This window comes from Bemisia tabaci, chromosome 3, assembly GCF_918797505.1.
Source record: "Bemisia tabaci chromosome 3, PGI_BMITA_v3".
In the NCBI taxonomy this organism is placed as follows: domain Eukaryota; kingdom Metazoa; phylum Arthropoda; class Insecta; order Hemiptera; family Aleyrodidae; genus Bemisia; species Bemisia tabaci.
In genome coordinates, this window is record NC_092795.1 from 4,889,028 (window position 1) to 4,915,800 (window position 26,773).

At 41.6% G+C, this 26,773-nt stretch overlaps 1 protein-coding gene across 1 annotated transcript in view; it reads right to left on the reverse strand.

Moving 5' to 3' along the window:
- Nucleotides 1–231: 231 nt before the first annotated feature.
- The window catches only part of Tis11 (Tis11 zinc finger protein), a 149,829-nt gene continuing 123,287 nt past the window's right edge, over nt 232–26,773 (reverse strand). The window contains exon 2 of the mRNA XM_019060486.2: nt 232–7,047. Within this exon, the coding sequence (XP_018916031.1) occupies nt 6,286–7,047 (762 nt within the window). The 3' untranslated portion in view covers nt 232–6,285. The remainder of the gene's footprint in view (nt 7,048–26,773) is intronic.

Here is a 26,773-nt window from a genome sequence, read left to right on the forward strand (position 1 = left end):
TTGATAAAAGTGATTTATTGCCATATCAGGGTAGAAAAAATTGCATTTGATTTTTATAAAATTTCAAATATTGCACTGTGATAACTTAGGATGCAGGGTCTCAATTCTAACAGCATTTTCTCGGAATCACTTTAAAGTCACCGAAAACGCTCATACATAGGGCCTTCCAATTTCCTTTCTTGGAGTGGAGTTTGCTTATGGGATTCCACATGGATAAATGAAAAGAGTTGGTTAATAAATAAAAATAAATAAGATTTATTTTGAGAAGTTACGACAAATAAATAAACAAATGAGGATAAACCGTAAATACAAGGATTAAATAGAGAAAATAATTTGTCATACCTATTCGTAAAATACAAACATTGAGTCAGTTAGAAAGAATAAAAACGACCCTTGCGGTGGGAGGGTCGGGAGCAGCATAACTTCTTTAAGACAGAGATAGAAAGCTCAAAAAACAAACAAAGGAGGAAAAAAGGAAGACGAAAAATGGAGACAGGAAGGGGGAAAGGTGAAAGAGCAAACGAAAGAAGAGGAGAACACGATAAAAAAAAGTATAAAAATTATAGAAAAAAACTAACATGTAAAAATAATGATGATACATAAAAACAACACGATAACAAATCATATATTTTTCTTGTTACTTTCTAATCAATAAATAAATAAACATAGAAGGAGCAGGCTTGTGCTATACTGGGATTCAACGAATGATACTTGGATAGTACGAGCACGCTACAATTGACATAAACTAATGAAAGGTTCGTGTCTCTTTCCGAAACATCGCAATATCCTACAAGCCTGAGTGATAATTCAATGAGCGTAAATAAGGTTAGGTAGTTACAAAAAATGCTGGTATGTACACACATTTTCAGAATATTGAAGAATACGAGTGCAAATGATAGCCACACTAATACTTGACGAGGAAACAGAAACTTCGTTGCTTGCCCTCGGTTATTTCCAACCCTCTCATCGATTAAACGATGTGAATAGGTAACGTAACTCGCAAGGCCGCAAACCAAGCTACGGGGACTTTGTTAAATAATTCATTTTTTAAAAAAAAATTTAAAACATAAAAAGAGAACTTAAGAACTGGCGGGTATCTTTGAGGACTGAAAAATTTGACGCCAAAATTTTGATGCACAAAACCTTAGGCAGATTTTCCGCATTATCGAGGGTCACGAATTTATGAAATTATGACACACCTACCGACTTCCATGCTGACATGAGCGAGCTGAGCTTAGAGAAGCTTTTCATTTATAATCCCCAAATTTTTGTTTTGAGGCCAGATAGTTTAGGGCCAAATGGAAAATAGAGGGATGATCTGAAGAGGTAGTAATCTTTGGATCTTCATGACTGAACAAAGAAAAAAAAAATGTGTTTATGCTGCAAGATTTGTAACTTCATTTTGAAATTAAATCTTCATTATTTTAAAGACTCTAAAAATCAAAGAGCAGCTCAAAATCGGAAGAAATATAAATGCAAAATTAAACAGATGTATGCCTCAAAGAATTTGAGTCGTCCGGGCCTGAAAACTGATTTTAGTCAAGAGGGCTGTGTCGAGCAAATGTGCTCGATTTAAATTAAAACAACATCTATGCCAAGTAAGAAAAATGAGGAAAAATTACAATTGAAAAGGAAGATAAAAAAAGAAAAAGAGACGTACTGAACATGGTAAATTAAAGACAAGAAGCAATAGAGATTTTTTCTCACGAGAGCTTAGTGCATTCGGAAGAGCCGTTTTACCTCATTTTGAGAAATTGCAAAATCAGTGGATGAATTAACTCTTTGGGGAGCCGCATAGTAAAAAAATAATTTCTTTAAAAAATTAGAAGAAAATATGGGTTTCAATTTCTTTTTTTCAATAAAAAGGCACAATTGTTTTTGGTAATAGACAAGAATTAAAAAAGACCAAATTTGGCAAGGGTACTGTTTGTGTTTCTCGTGTGAACAACACTGATTTGCTACTGTGGAGAATCACGTTTGAGAATATGGAAAGAAAGTATTGGGCTCAAATACGCGACGAACTAAACGGAATGAATATGAAATGTTCGACATGATGCTCTTGACTCAGCATCGGGTGATTTCACATATCTTTCTATTTTTTATTTTACTGCAAAAAATGAAGAAAGATAATCCTACATTGCAAACAGACAAAAAGTAAGTTTTTGTTGTTACTTGCGTATTTATTGGCACGTATTTTTGTGCGTTAAGTGCGGCGGAAAATGAGAGTAATCATAAAATATGCTAGAATAAAGAGGAGAGAAAATCTGAATTTAAAATTAAAACACAGTGAACTCGCAAAATCAATAAAAAAAAAAAAAAAAAAAAAAAATTGACAGTGAAAACTTTGAAAATAAAAGAATTAATAAAATACATTGACTATTGAAATATGATTCCAAAAATTAAAATGATACATCCTTTATTGTTGCAATTTCAGCACACTATTTGGAGGAGTTGAAAAAAACGTAAAATTATTTTAAAACTCAAATTTCTTAAAAGCGAAGAAAAAAACTGAACTTGCTAATGTTCTCGTACTAGTTTGATAATTAGGATGGATAAAAAAAGAGAAGAACTACTATTAAGAACTGAAGATTCAATTTAACTGCTACTGCGCAAAAAAATCCTTCCAGATTTGAACTCTATGAAGCTTTTAAAGAGGATACAGGGTGTTCTAAACTATAATTCTGTAGTGAGATGATGCACAGGTTGATTTTTCGATATCTAGCTAAGGCAACTTAACAGATATGAAAAAAATGAGGACAACATTTTTTTAAAAAAAAAAAAAGTTTACAGAAAGTTGAAATGCAAGTACATCACTTGGTAGCAGTGAGCTGGAAAAACAAAAATACAAAAAAGCCACACTGAAACTTGAGTAACATCACAGAACAGGACGATTACATTTACTGGAGGTATATACATGTAGTGAACAAATTTACAAGTACATTGACAGGCTGAGAGTTTAATTTAAAGAGGGGAGGGATTTTTATTCGTAAGAAAAAAATAAGTTAGTTAAAGACACAAAAATAATATGCTTACTTTATAGTATCGTGCGCGGCGAGCGTACAAAGTTGAGATAGTAAAATTTAAGTATGTATTCACAAGAGACTAAAAAAAAAGGAAATATCTACAAAAATGGTTCTTTAAAAATGATTGTTTTGATTGGTTCACTTAACGAAAGGAAGATGCTTGTTGAACTAGTGCGCATCATGTATGGAAAAATAAGTTTCTGGTGGACATGGAGTTTGTTCAATAAATTAGGAGCGAAACGCTTTCTTAGACTAACTAAAATAAGTTAAAGTATTGTCGATTGGACAATATTACACCCTGTACAAAAGCACAAATTACCATTGGTCAATTTTGAGGCCACAAATCAAGGTAGGATACAAAAGCATAAGTCCTCTTGGATCAAGGGCTCAGCACCGACTTGAAATAAAGCTTCCGATAAGAAAGTGTTGAATTATCGTCATCAGCAAATGCCAACGCAAACTGCAGAGGGGAACAATTAGTAGAAAAAGAGGTGGATTATAAAATTACATCCGAGTAGTAAAACAAAAAAGGGAACTGATAAGTAGTATTGGAGAATACACAGAGCGTGTTCTTGGATCAAATTGTAAAAATTATTCTCAATGATAATTTCAATAAAATTAAACAAGGCAGTAGAAAATTTATCACAAACAAATATGAAAAAAGGAGGAAGTAATACAAACATTACTTAACACAAAACGCACTCGGATTTGGAGTGCAGGGACAACGAGGAATACACCTGACTAAGTTATAGGGAGGGGAGGGGGGGGGGGGCGAGAGAGACTGTGATACCATCGGATTTTAAAAACTTTTCCATGGTATCAAGGCATGGGTCTTTTAACAAACGATAAAAAAAAAAATGAGAAAAAAAGTGCTTGCGATTTAACTTCAAAATGAATGATGATTATATTCTGATCAATCAGCAGTATCCATACCTATCGACTGAAAATTGTGTGCAAAAATTACTTTTAATTCATTACTTAACCGTCTAAGATCACATTTGGCTTTGAAATAATCGAATTAAAATTAAATAAATTAAAATAAGTTTCTTAAACAACAAACGTTTAACTGTACGAGAACGTAAAAACAGTTCGCTCTTGATAAAAAATTTTCAAACATTTCATAGTTACATGTAGATTACAGTAATTTACATAAAAACAATGATTATAATTAACTTTTAATAATCTAAGTATGGTAGAAAATAAATAAATAAAATAAATTAAACAAATGTAGTAATAAATAAAAACAATTCAATTTTTGTTTAAAAAATGACACGATTCTTCCATAAATGAAGCCAAAGAGAAGAAATGATACAAAGCTCTTTCTACAAAGTAAATATCGTGGATTACAATTCCAAAATAAAAAGCTTCTTGAGAAATTGGGGGAGACCTTCCGGGTGGAAAAAAACCAAATGAGCGAAAACTTGCGTTCAAATGCAAATAGGTACCAAATTCAAGAAAGATTCTTACAAAATGTGCAGAAAAGGGCTCGCTCGGGGGCGATATTTAGGGTCCACGAGGAAAGGTAAAGGGGATTTTATGAAAATGGACAAAAATCTGAATTAACTTCGTAAAAGATTCATGATTCCAGGAGATAGTATTATGGGCAATTGTTACTTTTCCATAGGACGGAAAAGTACGAAAAAATAGGAAAATAGAACCTCGTTGCATGAACATGAAAAGGGGCCAAAAAACCGTGCCATCAGAGGAGCGACAATTTTTGGAAGGGAAGCAATTTCTCTTCTGGCGATAAGAGTAATGTGGAAATAGAGTAGCGAGGATACGATGATCATACGTCGAACATTTTTAAAGAACAAGGAAATTTACAAGTTCAACATTTGATCATAGCGAACACTCTTCGAGGAGAGACAAGAAATGAAGAGCTTGGGAAACGAAAAAAAAGATGGGTAGGTAATGAGCTACCTGGTAACACTTGCGCGCGGACCCTTAAGATCGATCCCTTGCGAGACCCTTTTTGCACCTGGACGAGCTCTGGATGATTTCAAAACGAAGGCAATGTCAAGTTGAGCTGCTGCGACGAAAGCTACGCACCGGACTAGTTGGGAGGTGACTATAGGCCTCCACGAAGGGGGAGGATATACGCACTTAAAAGAAATACCAAATCTCGAGGGAGGAAGTGGCTGACAGTCTTAAAAAAAATCGTGCTGCGGACCAAATGAGGCGTGTAGGATCGAAAATGCACAACTCCATGTAACAATTCACCATCACGTGACTGGATATTCAGACCTAAGAAGGCCCGGGTAAAAGTAAATATTTTGTAGGTCAATTCCCCCGCAAATTCGATTGATGAGAGGATCCGTCCGTGAGGTGTTACAAAATGGGCAGCTTCGACCAGGATCAGCTTAATTGTATGACAAGTTGCCTAGTTTTCTCTCATGTTCATTTTCTTGACGAAAAACTCAACAATAAAATCTATTGAAACTCGCTCCGATTTTCCTTCCGACTACAAGTATGTTCTCACAAAATTTCTCAGTAAAATGTTGCTAACTCTCCTGTCAAAAAAATGAACACGAGAGGGAACTAGGCAAATTGTCATACAGTTGATACAGACTGATTCCAATCCACGATAAAAGCATTTTGACGACTTACGGAATAGATGAGGCGTTGCACAATCGTGAAAAGTAGATGACTTGTACACTTTTCCACCACGTTAAGGAGAAATAAGAATACGAGCATTCAAACGTTGCCGTAATTTGTCGACAAAAATGTGAAATGTTTTCCGGAAAAACAATGAACCCTGAAATTTTCAGAGGAGCTTGATTGCATTGAGAACAACACAGTACGAAAACTTTGCAGAGAGACATATCAGCAATTTTTTTTTAAAAAACGCATGTTTTTTGAATGAAATTCGGCGACATGGGAAGGTTCGTAAAACATTCCTCCTTAGAGCGGGAGTTGATCCTACACACGGGAAACACGAAGAGTGCGAAACGCTTCGACCAGTGGCGACGCCCTCTAGTTGGCAGCACTAGTTTTACTCCATTTAAATCCAATGAATATATCGATTCTGGGCGATGCAGGCTGCTTCGCCTAGAATCGATTGTCCAACGTACATTTAAATGGAGGAAAAACCAGTGTTGCCAACTTGGAAGAATCGCGACTGGCTACGACGACGCAGCTCGAGACGGGGTTTTGAGCAAGAGGAGTTGCGTCTTCTCTGCGTGCAGCTGGCTCTCGTCGCACGAGCTCCGGTGAATGTCATAAGGAAAACGAGCGTTCACGGGTGGAAGAGGGCGGCGGGCGCTCACTGGGCCATGAGCTCGCCGCTGAAGTGGTGGTGCAACGACAGCGACACGACGGGCGGGCCGCTGAGGCGGTTGAAGACGGGCAGTCTGGACTCGGAGACGGGGGACCCGACGGGCGACGGCGAGGAGGCGGGCGAGTAGGAGTCCATCGGGGAGTCCGGCGGCGTGAACTTGACCAGCGGCGCGAAGCTGAAGGCGGTGTTCGCTGTGGCCGAGGGCGGCGGGGACACGGAAGAGATGCTCGGAGGTGGCGAGAGGGAGTCGGCCAAGGAGCCAGGGGCGGCCGGCAGGTAGAAGGGCCCGGGTTTGGGCTTGCGGGACTCCCGGGGGGCGAGGGCGCGGGTCTCGTCGGCGTTGTGGATGAAGTGGCAGCGGGGTCCGTACGGGCAGAAGCCGGAGGTGTGGAAGGTCTTGCAGAGCTCCGTCTTGTACTTGGGGTGTCGCGAGAGGGAGCGGAGCTCGTGGAAGCCGTGGGCGAACTGGCACTTGTCGCCGTACTTGCAGCCGCCGTTCTCCTCGTAGGGGCGGCAGAGCTCCGTCTTGTAGCGGGTGGCGTTCACGTTGGCCGGGGTCCTCGAGATGGGCTCCGAGTGGCTCCGGTCCAGGCGCTTGTGCTGCGAGCCGTGGTGGTACGAGGGGTATTTCCCGCTGTGGTGGTGGTGCTCGTCGAAGGCGCCCGGGTTCCCCGAGCGGACTGAGGGCTGCGAGATCGGCCGGTGGATCGGCTCCATCTCGTCGTGCCATGGCATCGGTTTTGAGTCCTGCAACAGAGAAAAAACCACATTCCATTAGACATGCTGGCTTTCAACACAATGTTAAAGAGACGAATACCAGAAACAACAAGGGGCGTGGGAGGAGATCAGGAGGTGCCAATTGCCTCTGGGAGGATAGCCGGCAATGGCGATTGGGCGTCGCAGAGCAAGAGGCTGCGCTGTGAAAGCAGCTTTATGTATGTATATGTAAAACCAGAGGCAAAGAGATATCCTCCACTAGCCTCTTGGCGTCAGGTGAAAACTTTTACTTTCGGGGATTCAACACTTCCAAGTGGACAATTGGACCGCGTTTAGCAGAAACAAACAAAGCCACATAAGCTATTGTCAAATTTAACAAATTGTGAGTAATTTGACTTTTCGGAAAATAACGTTTGTGCGGATTTTTTTGAAAATTTCAAAGAATACGCTTCGTACCTACTTTGCAGAAAATTCACTGAAATTTGCAGAAAAATCCGCACAACCGTTTTCATGTAAAAATTAAATTGCCCGTTTGAATTTGGCAATAGCTGATGCGGCTTGGTTCCTTTCTGCTTAACGTGGTCCACTTATGGAAGCAACAGTCATCTTATTTACTGAGTAGATGATGAGCTTCGGGAGTCGTCATGAACCAAACAAGTTAGCCAAACTTCGGTTTATTTGCAAAACGAAATACTCAACAGGTTGTTACGCATCCACCTACTGGGTCAGTCAGTAGAAGAATGTTTGAGTCCCGAGAGTATAAGTTTCCGCCATTACCGAGTTATCAATGGGGAGTCTCTCTTCGGCTCTGTCGAATACAGAACCTTGAGGACCCTCTCGGCGACGGACGGCAACGGACAAAATACCCGCAGGAAAAAAAAATCATCCTGGAAATCCTGTACTACTGCTGACTGACTTACCACGATAGAGTCCAGTCGACGCACGCCCATACGTGCTATTCGACGTCTGACCACTCAACAGCCTGTTGAGTGGTGAGATGTCGTTGTCGGGTGGACTGACCCACCGCAACCGCGGCGCAGGAGTGCGGGCCAGGCCAGACCGCAAAATCCCCGTCTGCAAGGCGGCGTGGATGCCACTCCGGCAGACTTGCAACTCCTGCGGGAATTAGACTACATTTTGCAATTAGGAACTAATATTTCTGGCTCAGTTCAGAAACAATTTACGTACCATTAGTTTCCCTTCGCACATAAGTGTTTTTGCGGATGAGCCAGAAATTGTAGTTCTGAATTGTAAAATGTAGTCCAAATGTTGACAGGCGTGCATGAAAACCACTATTTTTCCAGTGGTGGATTTAAAGAGGAAACTTTCCGTTGCGTTGAAAAATAATTTATTGCGGTGCTTAATTTCGTGCCCTGCTAAAGAATCAACGCGCAAGGAATTGCATACTTTCCAGGCTGTTTAAAAAAAAACACGCGTGGCATAAAGCAAAAATTCCCAATTTTCTCGCAGAATTTCCGAACTTTTTTCAGTAGAGAACTTTTTCCGATAGAATTGCAAGGCAGCTTAGGCATCAAACTCTTAACCCGTGCATCCGCTTTTATACCTCGTTGCAAGGAGTTTTTGCATAACCGTAACGCGGGGGGCGGGGGGTCGTAACGCAACGTCCGAGCTCTCAATTTGGCGCATGCGTGCGGGTAAAAACCGCGACGGTGCGGGCATGTTTCTGGCCGGTGCCCGAGCTTGGTTTTATGTCCTGCGAGCACGACCGACGACCGTCTCGTCTAGCCCTCGTGTAATGTCAAGGTTCCCGCCCGACTCGGGTGTCAGTGGCGTAGCGTACTTTGCGATAGATCGATTGATCTCTCACTTAACCTAGGGAAAAGGATCGATAGAAAAGGTGTTCACAATCATTACCTTAACAATCGATTCTTCACCATGGCTTCAAATAGGAGAGATTTCGATAATCGATCACGGTGTCCGCTTATGGAAACGAGAGACGGCTTCCTCGGCCAGGCCTGCAATCGCGTCGACCAGCGGGCTGATTATTGAAATTGATAGACAAAGCGATAGACTAAGAAGACATAAGAAGTATGGAGCTATCCTATCAGTTGAAATTGGTAATTCTTGTAAACTAAGGGGATAAATTGTTTAGGCGGGTGAAAAATCGAAGATAGATCGATTTTGGGCGCTTGACTTTCGGAGCTTTTATATTTTGCATGAACTCACTTTTTCATGCTACTTTCCGTGCGCCTTCCATTGCCAATTCTGCCGTGCTAAGGAAAAACGCCGTAAGAGCCTTCATGCGTTGCCGAATTTCAATTTCTAAAACACGAATTTCCTGGTAAATTTATGAATATTTTTCTTCCAATTTTTCAGATAATGTTGTTTGCAATTTCACCTAAAGTTCCTGAAAAATTCAAGGAAAAATATTCATAACTTTCCTCAAGAGTAACCATTTTATTGAAGAAAATTTTGCAACTCTCAGAAGTCCATACGTCGTTCTTCCTTAGCACGGCAGAATCCCACAATCGAATGCGACCGGAAAATTGAAGGCGATGAGTTTGACGGGTGCGGCGGAAGCGGAAACCGCGAGTTCCCAGTTGCCGGCGGAAAAGTTGAGCTTTGCGTTTTTCCACGCGACGTGCGGAGAGCGAGAGGGGGAAGGGGCGGGGGGAGGCTTCTCCGGTGGCCTTGCCCAAGGTCTGAACACTCAGCTCGGCCCCGATGAAGCTTTAACACTCGTCACGTGTTCCCTGTTCTGCGCTACTTTCTGTTTACACGGGATCTCCATCTCCACCTGTCGTCGCTTCTCGACGCTCCTGTGGCTCCGATCGCACGCTTTTGGCCGAGCGGTGAAAGATGGAGAAGTCCAAGATCAAAATAAAAAAATAAAATAAAAAAAACAAAGAGAATAAAAAAACATGAAAAAAATTTTAAAAAACCATGAAAAAAATAAACAAAAAACAAAAAACATGAAAAAAATAATAATAAAATAAAAAACATGAAAAAAAATGATAATATAAAAAACATGGAAAAAATAATAAAATAAAAAACATGAAAAAAATAATAAAATAAAAAACATGAAAAAAATAATAAAATAAAAAACATGAAAAAAATAATAATAAAATAAAAAACAAAAAAAATATCCGAACGGAGAATTTTGGAGACACCGCCATCTTCCCTATAGTGGAAAATTTTCTTCCTCGTCCGTTTGGTTTATCTGAACGAAAAAAGTAAGGCAAAGGACACCAAAGTAACCACCATGACGGAAATTCTTGATTTCTCCGTTACATTTTGGTGAAATTCCCTGACAATTAATAATATGCCAGATGCTTAAAAAGACACGATTTGAAATAGTTTTCAGGCAAAGTTTGATGTTCGAAACGTTAAAGCTATTCAAGGAAGGAAATACAGGAAACTTGTCAATTTTTCCCCCTCATTTCCCGATTTTCCTTCACTGTTTAAAATTCCCTGACATTTCCCGGTTTTCCAGTATTCCCTGACTGTGGCAACCCTTTTGACATTAGACGCGTCGAATTTCGAAGGAAATTCGATTTGGAAACTGGGAGCTTTGACTGCTCCCTGCGGAACGACAAAAGCCCGATGGACGATGGAGTGTCGAGTCCCGGTTCCCGGGTCTGGCGCGGGGCCCGGGCGCAGGAGCAAGGCCAGATCTATTGAAGCCGCGGCCGCCGCAAGATTGATAGTACGAGCGACTCGAGGGCGGGAGGGGCGCGGGAGGGGCTCCCGGGAAGATGAAGATAGGAGTCGACAATTGACCGGAGACCCATCCTCCAAATGCACAGCCACAATCACAGCACCGCACAGTGGAGCCAGTCACTAGAGACTTGGCAGGTGTCTGAAATTTGATGAATTTCGTGTTTCAGTGGAAACTACTGAGTAAACTGAACACGAGGATACCTTTGGGTCCTTTGATTCATGAATTGAACAATTATTGGTGAAGATGTGACAAGATGATCTAATCTGCTAAAATACGTGTGTTTAAATGGGAAATGCCGCCAGATGACGCCACTAGGCGGCAGGGCCGGATTAAGGGGGTGGCCACACGGGCCGCGGTCCATGGCGGCAAATCTAAGGGGCGGCAAAAATTTGCAATTTTTTTAATTGTAGGCATAAAAAAAATCGGATTTAGAAAAAAAAATTACAAACGAGAAAAGGCGACAAAATCTCTCATTTCCTGAGAGTATAGTAATTTCTAATTTTGTCGTCTCTGAGTGATACAAGAGACAGCACCTTTAATTAGTCGCGGTAAGAGAGAAACCAAACACGCAATTTGGCCTGGAACGGCGCGACTTAGGGAGAAATGATGACGAGGACTTGCGATGAAAAGGAGAAGCCCTCGGCGCGGCGATCGGCATGTAACACATATTAGCGCCTACAAGACTGCACGAATACTTCACGCACTGCATCAAACACAGTGCGGTCATTGCGGTCAGCGTGAAATGGATAGCGCCTACAAGAATGCATGAATACTTCATGCACTGCGCCATACATAGTGCGGTCAGCGTGAAACGCATAGCGCCTACAAGACTGCGTGAATACTTCACGCATTGCGCCAAACACGGTGTGATCTGCGCGGCGCGGCGGCGGAAGTTAAAATCATTAAACCACATATATGTTTGTTCTTTCATAATTTTTTCGTTCATTTCTTATGAATGGAAGGCCTTGTCCACACAGAGATAGGTTTACGAAACTTAACTTTCGCGCAAAGTTCCGTGAACTTTTGCTAGTAGTGTTGACAGGACTTTCCCAAAAAATGTGTTCAACACGAGTAAATGCGTCTTGTGCACCCCTCCCCCGCTGGCACGTTCACTTGATGGTTTTTATCGAGTTACAAAACGAATGAGAAGGGGGCGGCAAAATACAGGCGGCAAGTAGGTGAATCCGGCCTTGCTAGACGGTGCATTTTCTCACTTTTAAATCTATTTTTCTCCAATGCCCCATGTCAGAAAAACATTATGAAAAATACTGTGAAATCAGCCCTTTAAGCACTTCCAGATAAAGCAATAAAAAACGTGCATGCAAATTCTCCATTAGAGAGGTCATTGTAAATTGTAAGGGTGCTACCAGAGGTAAATTTCACGAGAAAACCAATTGAACCACTTTTAGAACCTCAAAATTATCTATAAACGAAGTTATAGGCGTTTAAAGTTCCCAAATTTTGTCCGACCTCATCTACTGACTCGATCCACTGCGCGCCGCCGTCGTCCGGGTCCCAATCAAATCAAATCAAGTCCACGGAGCTTATCAACACGACCGAGAGGGGTGGTAATGGTGGGGGAGGAGGGAAGGGGCCCTCGTGTCCTGAGTCCCTGGCCCTCGGGACGGGTGGCCGTTGGTGACGTCCGTGGACCACGCTGGGATGCGGATGGGCGCTTTTGGCTCGGGGTCGAACGCGGGTGGACGGGCAGTGTCCCGTCTGGGAGACGACGAACCGCAGCGAGGCTCTGAGCCCTGGCCCCTGGCCTCGCCGCCAGCTCCGGTCGCCGAAATCGAAACGGGGTCCAACTTTTCTCCGTGCCGAGCTTAAGAAAACGAATTTCATAATTTCGAGGTTCATGACTGATTCTTACGACCGAGCCTTTGAATTTGGGAGTGTTCATCAACTGAGACGTTGGGCGCAGAAAGGGGATTTATTATTTGCAGGGCTTCACACAGAAAAAAATAGATGGTGCTGACGACAGAACCTTTTGTTCACACGGCTCCCACAGTTTCTTTGTTACACTTACAGGATTTTTCTGTTGTGAGGACAGAACTTCGGTCGTGGGAACAGAGTATTCTGTCCTCATAACGGAAGCTTCAGTGACTGTAACAAAGAAACTGCGGGAGCCGTGTGAACAAAAGGTTCTGTCGTCAGCACCATCTATTTTTTTCTGTGCAGTATCTCCTGTGCAACGTCTTATTTTAGAGAGGAAACTATTGGCTGAATTTGCTGAATGTAACGTTTTTAGCATTGTAAAATCATAGAAAATAATCTATAATAGTTACAGCGGATACAAACATTTGCTTTGATTATAATGGATGTAACGTTCGGGAAGATTTTGAGACACTGCAACCAAGAAATGCCCTTTCTGCACCCAGCGCTTCAATTGGACGTATTTATGCTAAAAGGAGCTATGTGCATAGGGTTTGCGTTGAAAATAGATCCTTTTAGCATGAGTACGTTCAATTACGTAATGCTTTAAGGAGAAAAGGATGTATGAGCAAACGTTACGTAAAACTCTCTATTGGTAAGAAACATACATGATCTGAAGAGAATTTGTGCAGTCTTTCGTTGGTGATGGCCATATTTATTCAAAAGGTGGAGAAATGGTGATGGGTCCACACCATTTCGCGGGGAAATCAAAGCCAAGAAGTTCCAAAAATTATGATTGGAGTCAAAAATTTGATTTTTACAGATTGGAGACTTTCAGATTTTCCGAATTTTCAAGGCGTGTAGCTTACCCTGCTCCTCCACGCCACTGAAAAATCGAAGGGTATCAGGAGGGGTAAAAACAGAAAAAGAAAACAGCTAGGGCTGCCACAGAATTGGACGATTAAATTCCCTGATTTCTCCGACACATTTCAGTGAAATTCCCTGACAATTGAAGAAATGCCAGATTTTTAAAAAAACATAGTTAGAAATAGTTTCCAGGCAAAATTAGTTGTTCGAAACGTCAACCCACTCGACCAAGCAAATGAAGGTGATGTGACGATTTTACTTGAACATTTTCGTAATTTTCCCTGACATTTCCAGGTTTTCCCTGACTTTTTAAAATTCCCTAACATTTCCCGTTTTCCCCGGTGTTCCCTGAGTGTGGCAACTCTGAAACACGGAAAAGTTTTCTCACGCCGGTGACGACTCGGACAATACCATCTCAACGAGTAAAACAAATGCTTTCTTCGACCAGCGGAGTTCCTACAAGATGGAAACCGGAGTAACTCGCCAAAATTAAAATTCAGCAAGTATTCTTATCACAGCGTTCCCGCTGTTCCGCGTTTCGCGGTGGGCAAACCGGTAAATTTCGGCGGGCAGGCGGGAGCCGTCCCATTGTGCACTTGGTGGATGTGTGTTATCGTGTATCGGAAGCTATTACACTCGCTCGCGTTGCGAACAATTACAATTACAGTGAAGCAGGAAGCTGCTGGGAAGGTCGCGCGACGCAGCGCCGCGCATTGAGGATACGGACACTCATCGTTACCGGAAAAAGGACAAAAATATGCCGCGAGCGATTACGGTAATTTTTCCGTCAGAGCGCCAATTTACTAAGGGATTTTTCCTGATTATACGGCTTATATTCCGTTAGGCCTTACACCCAGCTGAAGATACGAACTGAGTCTAAATTGTTTTATTTTTATCATTCCCGGATATTTCCTGATTTCTACAGAAAAATTCTCTGGTGAAAACCCGGGATTTCTTCTCATTCCTTGGTGCAACGACTGTTGAAACAACTTTTTTAAAAAGAAATCGTAAATCAAAACGAAAAACTGTTGAAGTATGCTCATTTCGGGAAACCCTCTTTGAATATTTTATTTTTGGTAGGTACAATTTGCGAGGAGTAAAATTCTGGTAAATGTTACGTGAAATAAGTGTTAAAAACCTCTTAAAATATCGACTGTAATTGTTCAACACTAAAAATTTAGAATACTCATTAAAAAGTGGTCATTTTTTGAAAACTTTTCTACGTTAATTTCACAGAGATAATTTTTACCTGAAGAAAAAGCGAAAAAAAGATTCGTTAAAGTGACGTTTTAGCAGTTTTTGTAGGTTTTGAAAGAAGATTTGGAAAGATCATTCTCACTGGTGTTTTCATCAAGAATGCAGCATCACTGAGCTTTCAACCAAATTATTGCATTCAAGTCGCAAGTAAAGCAACACGAGGGTCAAATTAGAGCACCTTCACGTGGAGAGTGGTGACAGGAGGGTTTCACTTCTGATTGGCTTAGCCACTTTGAGCTTTATAGAGCTTTGAGGGTCAACAAAATTGCGGCCACTCCATGCAGATAATTCAAAAAGACAAAAAATTAGGTTTTATTCGATTGTATGGCCGTGAACTTTAAGCAAACTTCACTATTCGGTGTAGTTACTCGGTTTTGAAACTATTTGTGCCCTTCTCATGGATCTCTCCCCTCTCCTACGGCAAGGTTGGCATATAGTGTCATTGCCATTCTGTTAGTTCCAACAAAGTATCTGATAGTACCTAGTATCCCTGTCTAAACTCTAACTTTACGCAAACTTCATAATCGGATGTATGTACTCAGTTTGAAACCAATGGGCCTGTTGCATGCAAGAGATACAGCCGTGCGAATAGACTTTTCAGAGGTTAAATGACACGAAAATTACGATGGTCACATTAAAAAAGTCTGAAATACACTCCTTACTGCGCATTTTGCGTTGTGAGGAACGCGCTTTTTCAAATTTCCCGCGTCTGGGGGCAGTTTTCTAACGGAAACAATTAACGGCAACTCGCGGCTATTTCCGGTCAACTAAAACTGACAACATAACCTAAAAATCGGAGCTCGTGATATCGTGAAATGAAATGTAGAAGGATTGCGTTGGATATTTAAAAGTTGATCGATTTGGTTAGCGCATAAAGCGTATATGGACCACTATAAGAGATCACGTTGGGTTTGTAAACAAACTGAAGGAAAAAATAACAACAACAACAACGACTCGGCATCTTCCGGAAATCACCGAGCCCGCCGTTTGCTCGTTTCCGGTGATTAGAAAACTGCCCCCAGACGCGGGAAATTTGAAAAAGCGCGTTCCTGACAACGCAAATTGCGCAGTAAGGAGTGTATTTCAGACTTTTTTAATGTGACCATCGTAATTTTCGTGTCATTTAACCTCTAAAAAGTCTATTCGCGCGGCTGTATCTCTTGCATGCAACAGGCCCATTGTGTCCTTCTCCTAGACCTAGACCTCTCTTGCAGCGAGGTTGACATCTAATGTCATCGCCATTTTCCTGGGTTTCACGGAGGACCTGAGGGTCCCACGTATCCCTGTCTAAACTTTAACTATACGCAAACTTCACTATTCGGCGTGTATTTACTCAGTTTCCAAACCAATTGTGTTCTTTTTCTAGTCCTCTCTTTATGGCAAGGTTGGCATCTGGTGTCATCGCCATTTTTTTGGTTTCTGCGGATTATCCGATGGTGAACTTTGCACGAATTTCACAGTTAGGCGTATTTACTCACTTTTAAAACCATTTGTGTCCTTGCTCTTGACCTCTTCGATAGCAAGATTGACATCTAGTGTCATTGCCATTTTTTTGGATTTTACAGATCATCTGATGGTATACAGTACCTAATTATATTTGAAATCCTCTTGTCTGAAGATGCTGTAGCATGGACCATGATCCATGCTGGAAATGAGGAAAAACGCCGTTCGAGCTTTCAGGCGTTACCAAATTACGACTTTTTAGGAATTTTATCAATATTTTTCTTCCGATTTTTGAGAAAATGTCGTTCGCAATTTGATCTAAATAGTCCGAAAATTTCAAGTTCACTTCAAAAATAAATGCCTTTCGAGAGGAAATTTGGCAACATTTGAATGCTGTTGCGATGTTTTTCCTTGCATGGCAGCATAGCTCTGGGTCAAATCGGATTCGATAAGAATCGAAAACTCTGTATGTCCGGGGATGATCCGGCTAATTTTGGCAACGCTGGAGCTCCGTACCCGAGTTGCAGTCGTTACGCGATACTAATTACATGGGCATTCTTCGGCGTTGCCGTTTGTTGCAGAGTTATTCACATTATTTTCGCATCGGACTCAACGAAAATTACATGCATTCGTATGAAAAGCGACAACATCGGCGATTACTCGGTTGAGTGATGACATGTACGGTTGCGACCGATGTTGAGTACTAGTTCAAGAGTGATGAGTGAGGATTCAATCTTCCAAGGCGTCATCGGGTGTTGCTAAGATTGTTTAACTGCATCTCTGATTAATCGAGAGTCTGTGTTTGAAAATCACGAGTCTTCTTTTCATATCAAGTGCAAATTGGAGAAAAGTTCCCAATTAAGATGTTGCATGTGTGAGAAATGCGATTTGACTATTGATTGTTACGTAAAAGTTCGCGAGAAACACGTGTTGCCACTGGTTTTCTCTAAAATCATCTCCTTAGCTCAAAAAAAGGTCTCAAGTTGAGGCCAAAATAGAGGGGATATCCCACGCTATCCTGAGAGTCCACCTCTACATCAAGACAAACTCTCGATTTACGCATCGCCAATGCATTTAAAATGAGGAAAAACAGTGTTGCAAACTTGGTACAATCATCATTGGCTTAGGATTTTATTTAATTTCTAGTCTTCAGATATAGAAACCATTTACCGCAACGTCGCACAGGAAAAACAAATAAATTTATCGACAATACGCATATCAATGAGTCCATCCACTTGTTTGATCTGCTCACATGGATCGTTTTGGAGCACTTCTGAGAAAGTGCGTGAGATAGAAGAGATCAAATTTTGAGGCACTTGCTTTAAAAAACTTCGAATTGAGATTAGGCTCCTTTCATATAAACGTTGACGCTTTGAGTGGGGAATTCATTCGAAGAATCAGCTACGAACTGGCGATAATGGATGATGGAACGATGAAGATTTGCCAGGCAGGGCTGTTGCCATGCTCTCTGCGGAAACTCAAAGGTTTCTAAATAATTAATTACGTGTGCGTGGATTTTTTTCTTTCATCATTTCATTTTGAAACATTGCTCTTAATTCGCTACACCCAAAAAACTAGATTTTTTTCTTTCGCAATCAAATAGGAAAGTAATTAGAGGTTGCTTATCGGGTTGCGAGACACAATTTCATCATACAGAGTATTTATATCATTGATAAAGCGATCTAAATGTAAATGTTATCGACCTGATGAGTGGTGTTGATTTGTGGTTTTTTGTCTCGACAATTACTAAGCGAGCGCTCGAACTGTCACAGTAAAATTATTGCTCATTTCCTTCAACGATAACCGGATCAAAAAACACCTCGCGAAACTCATGCCTGTCGGTCCGGCGCGCGATACAACTATTTTATCTTTCCGGTGGCTCAAATTGCATAACCCTCAGGATGGAGGCGCAACCAATGCTGTGTCCGTCTTGTCACCGGTAACCATTCAACTGATCTGTTTCCTCATCAGTTTCAGGGGCGAAAAAAGAAGAGAGAAAAAAAAAAGAGAATATGAAAGATTGGTGAGAACGTGAGTAAGGTGTGACAAGATCGAAAGACTGAGGATCGGCGGAATGAAGTGAAAATAAAAATAGTATATTTTCTTCGGAAATGACTTTATAAATATTAACTCCGGCGGTGGAGGCCGTACTTACGTGCTATGTGGACATACAGTCCGCGTTCCTGGCTCAAAGGCCGAAAGCTCCGGATGCAGCACCCAGAGCAATCGAAGCTACGGCTCCAGCACCCGGAACTTTCGGCCTTTGAGCCCGGAGCGGACGGTATATCAATATAGCCCGTAGCTTTCTTTCAGTGGTTAAAATCTATTCTTGGAAGCTGTCCCGACGTCAGAGACGCAAAGGGAGGCGAAATTTTCTAGAAGATGAAGCGTTATCTCTCCAAAAAGACGAATAGCGATCCAGGAAGTTTCGTTTGTTTTCGTGTCCATGGGTGCGTGAGCTTGCATGTTAGCAGTGGCGTGGCGTGCTTTGCAATATATCGATTGATCTGTCGTTTAAACCTATGGGAAAGGATCGATAAAGAGGGTGTTCGCTACGAACACCTTGATAATCGATTTTTTTATCATAGCTTCAAATGGGAAAATATGGATAATCGATCTCTCATACCTCACCACTGCATTTTAATCCGACCAAATTTTGAACTCCGTTAAGACAGATAGAGGCTTATGTTGCTTTGGGCAAAACTGATTGCCGGTGACTTTCTACTGGGAAATTTTCCTTAAATTTCAGTCTCATTGTCATGAAAAGAATTCTCTTCTTCAGGCCGATGAATTTCTATAAACGAGACACACAGTTACGCAACCTTACAATTAGCAAAGCTCGACAGCTTTCACCAGATGTTGAGTTCCTAGTGTTCGCCGGATGATTAAAATGCATTAAAAGACAATTTTTCAGCTCCGTCAGTTTGAACAATGAATCCCTGCCCGCGATACTGCCCATTGTGCGCTCTTCAAAAATCGAGAGAAGGACGGCCAGAGCCTCGGGTCGAAAATCGAGTTACAACATGGCGACGCACGGTGAAACAAGTCGATAATAGAGATCGGACATTTTACAAGTTTATATCATCGTAAATACAAAAAAGATACGTTTAAAAGCGGTTCCATTCGTTATATCGGTGAAATCCTAAAATCCTTCGGAATCCTAAAATCCTTCGTGAATCCTTCGGAAAGTGACGAAATCCTATATATAGATATGTCGAATGCAAACAGTCGAAATTTTGCTCACTGTAGACAAAATAATTCTCTGATCATGTGAAAATGAATTTCCTTTGAAATCTTGTTCCATACGATTATAAGTACGTTGTTTCCATCCTTGAATGCAAATTTATCTCAAAACATGCAGCATTTCGTAAAATAAAAAGTTTTCACAATTTGGGCGGTTTAAGAATTAAGAGGAGCATTTTCGAACAAGAAATCAAATGACAGTTTGTACTTGACGGATTTTTAGTCTCAAAATATTGGAAATTACAGAGGTATTTGTGAAAACAGAAGAAACCTCGTTAACACTGAAAATTTGAGTACCTGCCAAGACATTTGATAAAATGCCTGAATTGACCATTCGCCTTCAACAGATATTTTGCAGTTTCGGACAAAAAATCTCACGTCCGACTTGACCCGAAGAATCGACCCACCGTGCGACGGTGTCCCACGGATCGGATCGGCGACAGGTGCCGCATCATTATCGCTATCGTTATATCGTTATCGTCATCATGATCCCGAAGGACACCGGCACCCAGACGGTAACGCGCCTAAACGCGTTACAACACCGCACCGCACCGCGCCGATAAAATGCAAATCATAGCGACTTATTAAACTCGATTGAGTAAACTGGCGTGCTAAGGAAAAACGCCGTAGGAGCCTTTAGGCGTTGCCAAATTTCCTATTACAAATCACAAATTTTTGGAAATATTTGTCGATAATTTTCTCCCGATTTTTTAGAGAATTAAGTTCGTGATTCGATCTGAATAGTCCGAAAATTTCAAGGAAAAATATTCATTATTTTCTTCAAGAATACATATCTTCCGAGCGGAAATTTGGCAACATTTGAACGCTCATACGGCGCTTTTCCTTAACACGGCTACTCCGAGGATCGCGTCCATTCCGATTGGATGGATTGGGGTAGAATCAGCATAACCGCGTCTCACGTTGTACGATTTCTTCACGTGCTTTATTTAATATTTGTTTTGACGGAGATCTGACGTGACGTGAGTGCGAGAGCCGGGCTGCATTCTATCTTTTGCAATTTATTTCAACGTTCATATAGAAATATTTCCTGCGGGGAAAATCGAGTCAAAGTTAATGGATGGGTCACTACAATGGCCATTTAAAACACGAAGACTACACTGAGCATCACTTGCCCTACGGGCATCACGCTAAATCAAAATGCCTGATACAACTATTCAAACTTCTGAGCCGCTCAAATTGCATCTTTCGAGTTGAAGGCGAACTTGATTTCTCACGCCCATTTTCACTTTTTTATGCGTTAGCGTGAGAAAGGGACCACGTTCTAGCTTTTGGAATGTATCTCAACATCAATGTCAACCTAATTTTTTTAAGGAAAAATTGGGGGAAAGGCAGGAAAAAAGAGTTGATAGATGGATCGTGAGTAGATAAGTGTCAATAATAATTAGACCCCTTCAAGTTGGACTAGCGCACAACACGCGGACACAGTACTCGTTTTGCGGCGAAAAATTCCCAAAAATCGGGCAATGCTGACGGGCGGTAACAGCGCGAAATGAATGTTCCATTAGCTGTTGAGCCGCAGCCATGTCAAATTTCCTGACTCTCCAAGTTGTCATCAAAGTCCATGCTGTCTTTTTCGACTGTTTTCTAACCAGTGCAACCCTGGCTTCCCCTTACAGCCACATGCCAAGATCCACTTACAAGGTTGCCACAGAATTTGGAAAATTAAATTCCCGAACATTTCCCTGATCGCCCTGACATATTTTGGTGAAATTCTCTGACAGTTGAAAATATGCCTGATGGTCAAAAAGACACAATTAGAAATAGTTTAAGGGCAAAATTTGTTGTTCGAAACGTCAAACCCATTTTACAAAACAAGTAAAGGTGCTTATCAATTTTTTCCTGACATTTTCGTCATTTTCCCTCAGAGGTTCAGGTTTTCCCCGACTTTTTAAAATTACCTGACATTCCCCGGGTTTCCCGGTATTCCCTGACTGTGGCAACCCTGTTATAAGCATGCTTACTTGGTTTGAAATTTTCTTTCGATAATGATCGATTCGTGAATTTCGATTGATCGAGGCATTTGATCGTCAAAACTGGTGGCTACATCGACGTCAATTGGACTGCATTTTGCAATTTGGAACTATAAATTCTGGCTCTTCTGGAAAAACACTTATGTGCGTACGGAACTAATGGAACATACGTCGTTGTTCAACCGGGCTAGAGTTTATAGTTCCAAATTGCAAAATGTAGTCCAATTATTCCACTTCTCAAGTAACCAAACATCCAATTCCCTCGAAGCCTTACTCGAATCGGCACTGTCGACCCGGCAGCGGTGTCTGGCGGTGAATCGGTAATTAATCGGAGGGGGACGGGGGAGGAGGTGTGAACGGGGGGGGGGGGGGGCTGGGGGGATTGCCTAACCTTGACTTTGAATCAGCGCGGCCTACCGATCCGCTCACGGCGAATAAATATTTTCCGTTGATCACGTTCGCGAGAAACGACGATCCGAAAAACGCTCCGTCGAAAATCGGTCGAGAGTGCCAACATGAGAGGAGTACTGTCAGTTCCACATTTTCAATGAATCGTATTCGATAGTGGTTCGATTTATCGTTTGGTTCACAAATAAAACATAACCTTAACAAAGGTTTTAGGATATAAGTTGGAAAGCTGAAAATGATAAAATTCCTAACAATTTCACTTTTCATTGCCAGTTTGTACTCATAAGGATAAAAAATCTAACACAAAAAACCCGTTCCCTCAGATTACTCTATTGACTTTTGAGGCTGCATGTTGAACCAATGGGTATCGATACAATCTCACCTGTTGGATATTGAGATAACCCACACACTCACACAACGAGCTATGAAATTTTAGAATACTACATTTTCGGTCTTGATATCATATTAAATAGTTGCGGTTATTCAAATAAAACCATTCCTCAGCAAGACGCAAGGCATGCATTTCACCGCTCGATGTATGGGCGAAAATTGAGGTTATGTCAATATTTCGAGCTTATCTTTTTCAATGTATCGCATCGATAGAGCGCATGTTTGATGTGTCGAATACGATCAAGACAGAAAAACAGTGCCGTTTCCTGAATGGGTCCGGAAAATCCTAAACTTCCGGAAATATTGCATATTGTTTAAGACTGCCCGAAAGTGCTGAAAAAGAACAGAAAATTCCGCAAAAAGGGCCGGAATTTATCGCTTCCGAAAAACCGAAGTTGACTAACTGCCGAGGGCTTCGCTGGAAAGGAGAGCCACAGAGCACTTCAAATTTTCGATGTAGGTACATTTTTTTATACGAAAATATATTTATGATGACGTAACGGTTCGAACCGGCAACAGCGGTCGGGCTGCTCTCCAAAGTTTTCTTTCCCTTTTCCCGGTGCCATCAGCATCCTAGCACGGATCGTCGGCAAGAAAGAAAATCGAGAGAGAGAGGGAAACCTTAAATACCCAGGACCGGTTGTCGAGAAGATGCGAGTCGTTTGATTCGAAAGTGAAGGATGGCGAGGGTGGAGGGGGGGGGGGGGGGCTCGGTGACAATTTAGCTAATTTTCAAGGTCACCCAGTCGCACCAGGTTGATTCCCTGCCCGGAGTCGAGGCAGTGTTGCCGGACCGTAAAGCTTTTTCGAGGGAATCTCTTCCGTAAGTTGGTTGAGAACGACGAAAGTATGAAATGAAGATTCTCTGGGGCCGAATTTTGTCAGCTCTTTCCCAAGGAGGTGCAACATCCACCGATGGGTCCGAACCGCACCGCCGGCCTATCAGAAGCGCTGAGCCGGACTTAAGTGCAGTCAAGACTCGTCCTAAGTTTATTTGAGTACGGTAGAAGGACCGACTGAAATTCGGCCCTTGGTCTTCGATAGCACATTGTCTAAAATTCTTAATTCTTTTCATTCCCTGAAATTTCGAGGATTTTCTCTGGAATTATGCAGAAAAATTTCCTCCGCTGAAAATCCAGGACATACATATAGGTCGCCTCTGTCGAGCCACAACCCTTGAGGCATTGAGCACCTTAACATTTCTGCTTTAATCTTCTCCCTCCAACTCTCTATTGGGCGCCCTCTGCGCCTTCTCCCAGGAGGAACCCAATCAAGGACTTCTTCGGCAACCAATCTCCTGCATTCTCTGAACATGACCATACCAAAATATCCAGGAAAAATAGAGGAAATCCAGGAATTCCTTAGAAAGAAAACAAATTCGCAAAGGACCGGAGAATCTCAGGAAATGGAATGGACCAAGGAGTCCGAAACCGATTCGGAGTTTTTCAACTTGACAACCTGGTGCGCATCATTGAGTCTGACTCGATTAATTCGGTGGGAAAAATTCATCATGGCCGGAGGGCGAACCGTGGACGGTTTTGGCTCGGCTGCAGGTGATGAGGAAAAAATTATTCCGATGATTTGTCACTCGTGTTGCGGAATCGAGCGTATTTTCGAAGCATCAGTCATCGATTCGAGTTCGGCGCCGCTTTCCGAGCTTTGAAAGTTACTTGCAACCATTCAATCATAGACAACGCACTGTTGAACTCACAACAAAGACAATATAAAGCGAACCTGCATTAACAATCTAAGCGTTGCAATCGAGCGAGGCAAAAATTAAGTTTGGTGGTCACCGCTACTTATCGCGTAATGGCTATGATGGTTGATGAGAAATTCGTTCAGCAAATTTCAAAGAGCCTGATGATGACTGATGAATGTCGGGGCGAGCACTTGTAGAGAGCTTGCTATTTTTTTCGCTGACTCTGATACATGAACGGCAGAGTGGAAAGAAAAAGTTAAGCGAGGCGAAACAAGTGATACAACTATTTCACCTTTAAAGTAGGTGAAATAGTATATCCACAAAAATGAAGGAGGACTTGGTTTCCCTTCCACCAACACAGAGACTTGAACGCAGAGGTAGAAAAGTTAGACGGGGCGAGATAAGTGATACAACTATTCCAACTTCGAGGTACGTAAAATTGTACATCCACAAAAATGAAGGAGAACTTTGTCTCTTTCCGCTGACTCGGAGAATTAAACGCCAAGGTAGAAAAGTTGACGGGGCGAAAAGTAAAGGTGGGTTTGATACGGCAGTTTGATAAAGATGGTTCTTCCAGATGACGCACGATTACAATTCGTTAGTTCAAATTCGGGGAAATTTTCCCTGCGGGCTGATTGTTGAAATTGATAGAAAAAGCAATAGACAAAGAGGGTGGATAATAGACTAACTAATGACAACCCACGAGAGACCCTATATAGTCAGTCCATCATTTTCTCCCTTTCTCTGTAACAGCCACTCGCTTCAACCAATAGGATCGCTCCATACTCCCTATGTCTTCTATGTCTATCGCTTTGCCGATCAATTTCATCAATCATCCCGCTGTTAAGATTAGCATATACCTCCTTTGGTCACCATGAAAATAAATAGGGCTTCCTGTAGGGACAGTATCTGTTTAAGGCACGATTATGAGTGCAGGCATTTCTCAATTTTCCGCTCGAACAGAATTGGGTCCAGTTCCTCAAAATTTCATTTTTGGCCTTGCTACACAAATGGGGGAACAGAGTAGTATTGCTGTGCGGTACGTAAATACGTCATCATTACATCAACGTCAAAATTAAACAAGAGCAATTCTTCGGAACGGTCCAAAACTCCGAACCCACGACGAGATCGTCATACTTTCACGCCTGACGAAAGACTCAAGAGCCTTTCATCGATAACGCTGAAGTCTTCGATAACGACTTGACGACACAAGACGAGCAGTGACGCCAGAGCGGAGAGCAATGGCGTGGAGTGCGTTGCGATATATCGATCGATCTGCCATTTAAACCTACAGAAAAGGATCGATAAATAGGGTGTTCGCAACGATGATCTTAATAATCGATTCTTTACGATTGATTCAAATGGGGCAATATCGATGAGTGATTATTCATTCCTCGCAGCGCCACTGCTCCAAACCGCTCTTCGTCTGAATTCTGCTTCCACGTGATTTTCATTTGTTAACAGGTAATGCCTAGCAACATGATCGGGCACTTAGAAAAGTGCATCCGTAACGCCTAATGACACGGTGTGCACTCAACGTGTCTAAACACCATCGAACACGAGGGTCGCGTTCGCACGAGATCATCTCTGCCGTCCAAAGTAAAACTGCCGATCTCCATTCAACACTTATTCAAGTTTTTTTCTGACGAAATGCTGTTTTACAAAAAACCTAACACATACTTATCCTCATTTTTTTTATACACTAGAAAAAAACACATTGGATCTAGAGTCCAGACTTTTGAAAACATTGACAAGAAAATGGACTCTTAATTCAATCAGATTTAAGCTTAAATCAAAAGGAAATCCACTCAAATTAAGAGGCTTGGTTCTTGATTTAAGCTTAAATCTGATTGAATCAAGAGTATTTTTTCTTGTCGATGTTTTTAAGAGTCTGGACTAGTTTTTTTTTTTTTGTTTTTTTTTTTTTTTTTTTTTTTTTTTTCCCAGTGTACGCCTCCGCCACACCACTAGGAAATAAAAATGAAAAAATGAAGCCTTGTGGCGATTAAATTTTCTTGTAATAGAGCAGTAAGTGCTGCAAAAAAAAAAAAAAAAAAGAAAACATTTTGAGTGGAGTTACGGTGTTTTTGCTGTGGAAGGCAAATTTGATATGCAAAATGGAAGTTTTTCTCAATTGCACCTGAACCTGCTTTCATCATCGACTCCGTTGTGGATCCGCGATGGTTGCTCTAGGCAACCAAGATCAATGCGATGGAGTTAGATAAGACTGTGCAACTTCGAAAATATTTTTCAGCAATCCAAACTTTCACACGTAGTGAGTATTTCAGCCGAGGAGGGAGGACAAATTTGAAGACCACTGTTGGAAAGTGATTTCAGGGCGAGTATGGGCACAATTCCAGCAGCATTGTGGGCCATTCTTGCAGAGGATGCTACGATCATGCAATTTAAGGTACGGCTCACAAAGCGTGATTATCCGTCAGGGGGAAAAAAAAGCTGGTTGAAAAGTGAATGATTCCGCCCGCGGCTTGTATTAGTCTTCGTGACGGATTATTCCACTTAAAAATAGCTTCAATAATATTTGCTTACTCGAGAAAAAAAATCAACGTATGATAAAATAATCTCGATCAGAGCGTCAAAAGCATGGGATGAGTTTACATTGAGATGTGTTCAGAATTTTGAATGAGAACAGATAAATTCTTCTTTCATCATCTCGATTTTGTATTTATTTCACTTACTTACTGAACTGATCGTTTCCTTCCAACATGAAAAATTAATGAAAGGAAAGGTAAGCTTAATGAAATGGACACCGCACCAAAAAAAAAGAAAGAAAGAAAAAAAAAACACGTCAGATAATTTATCCAACGGTAAAATGATTTAAACCTGCTTCGGTGGAAATCCTTTGAGAGTATTGACCGAATATCATCCTCACCTGCAAACAAA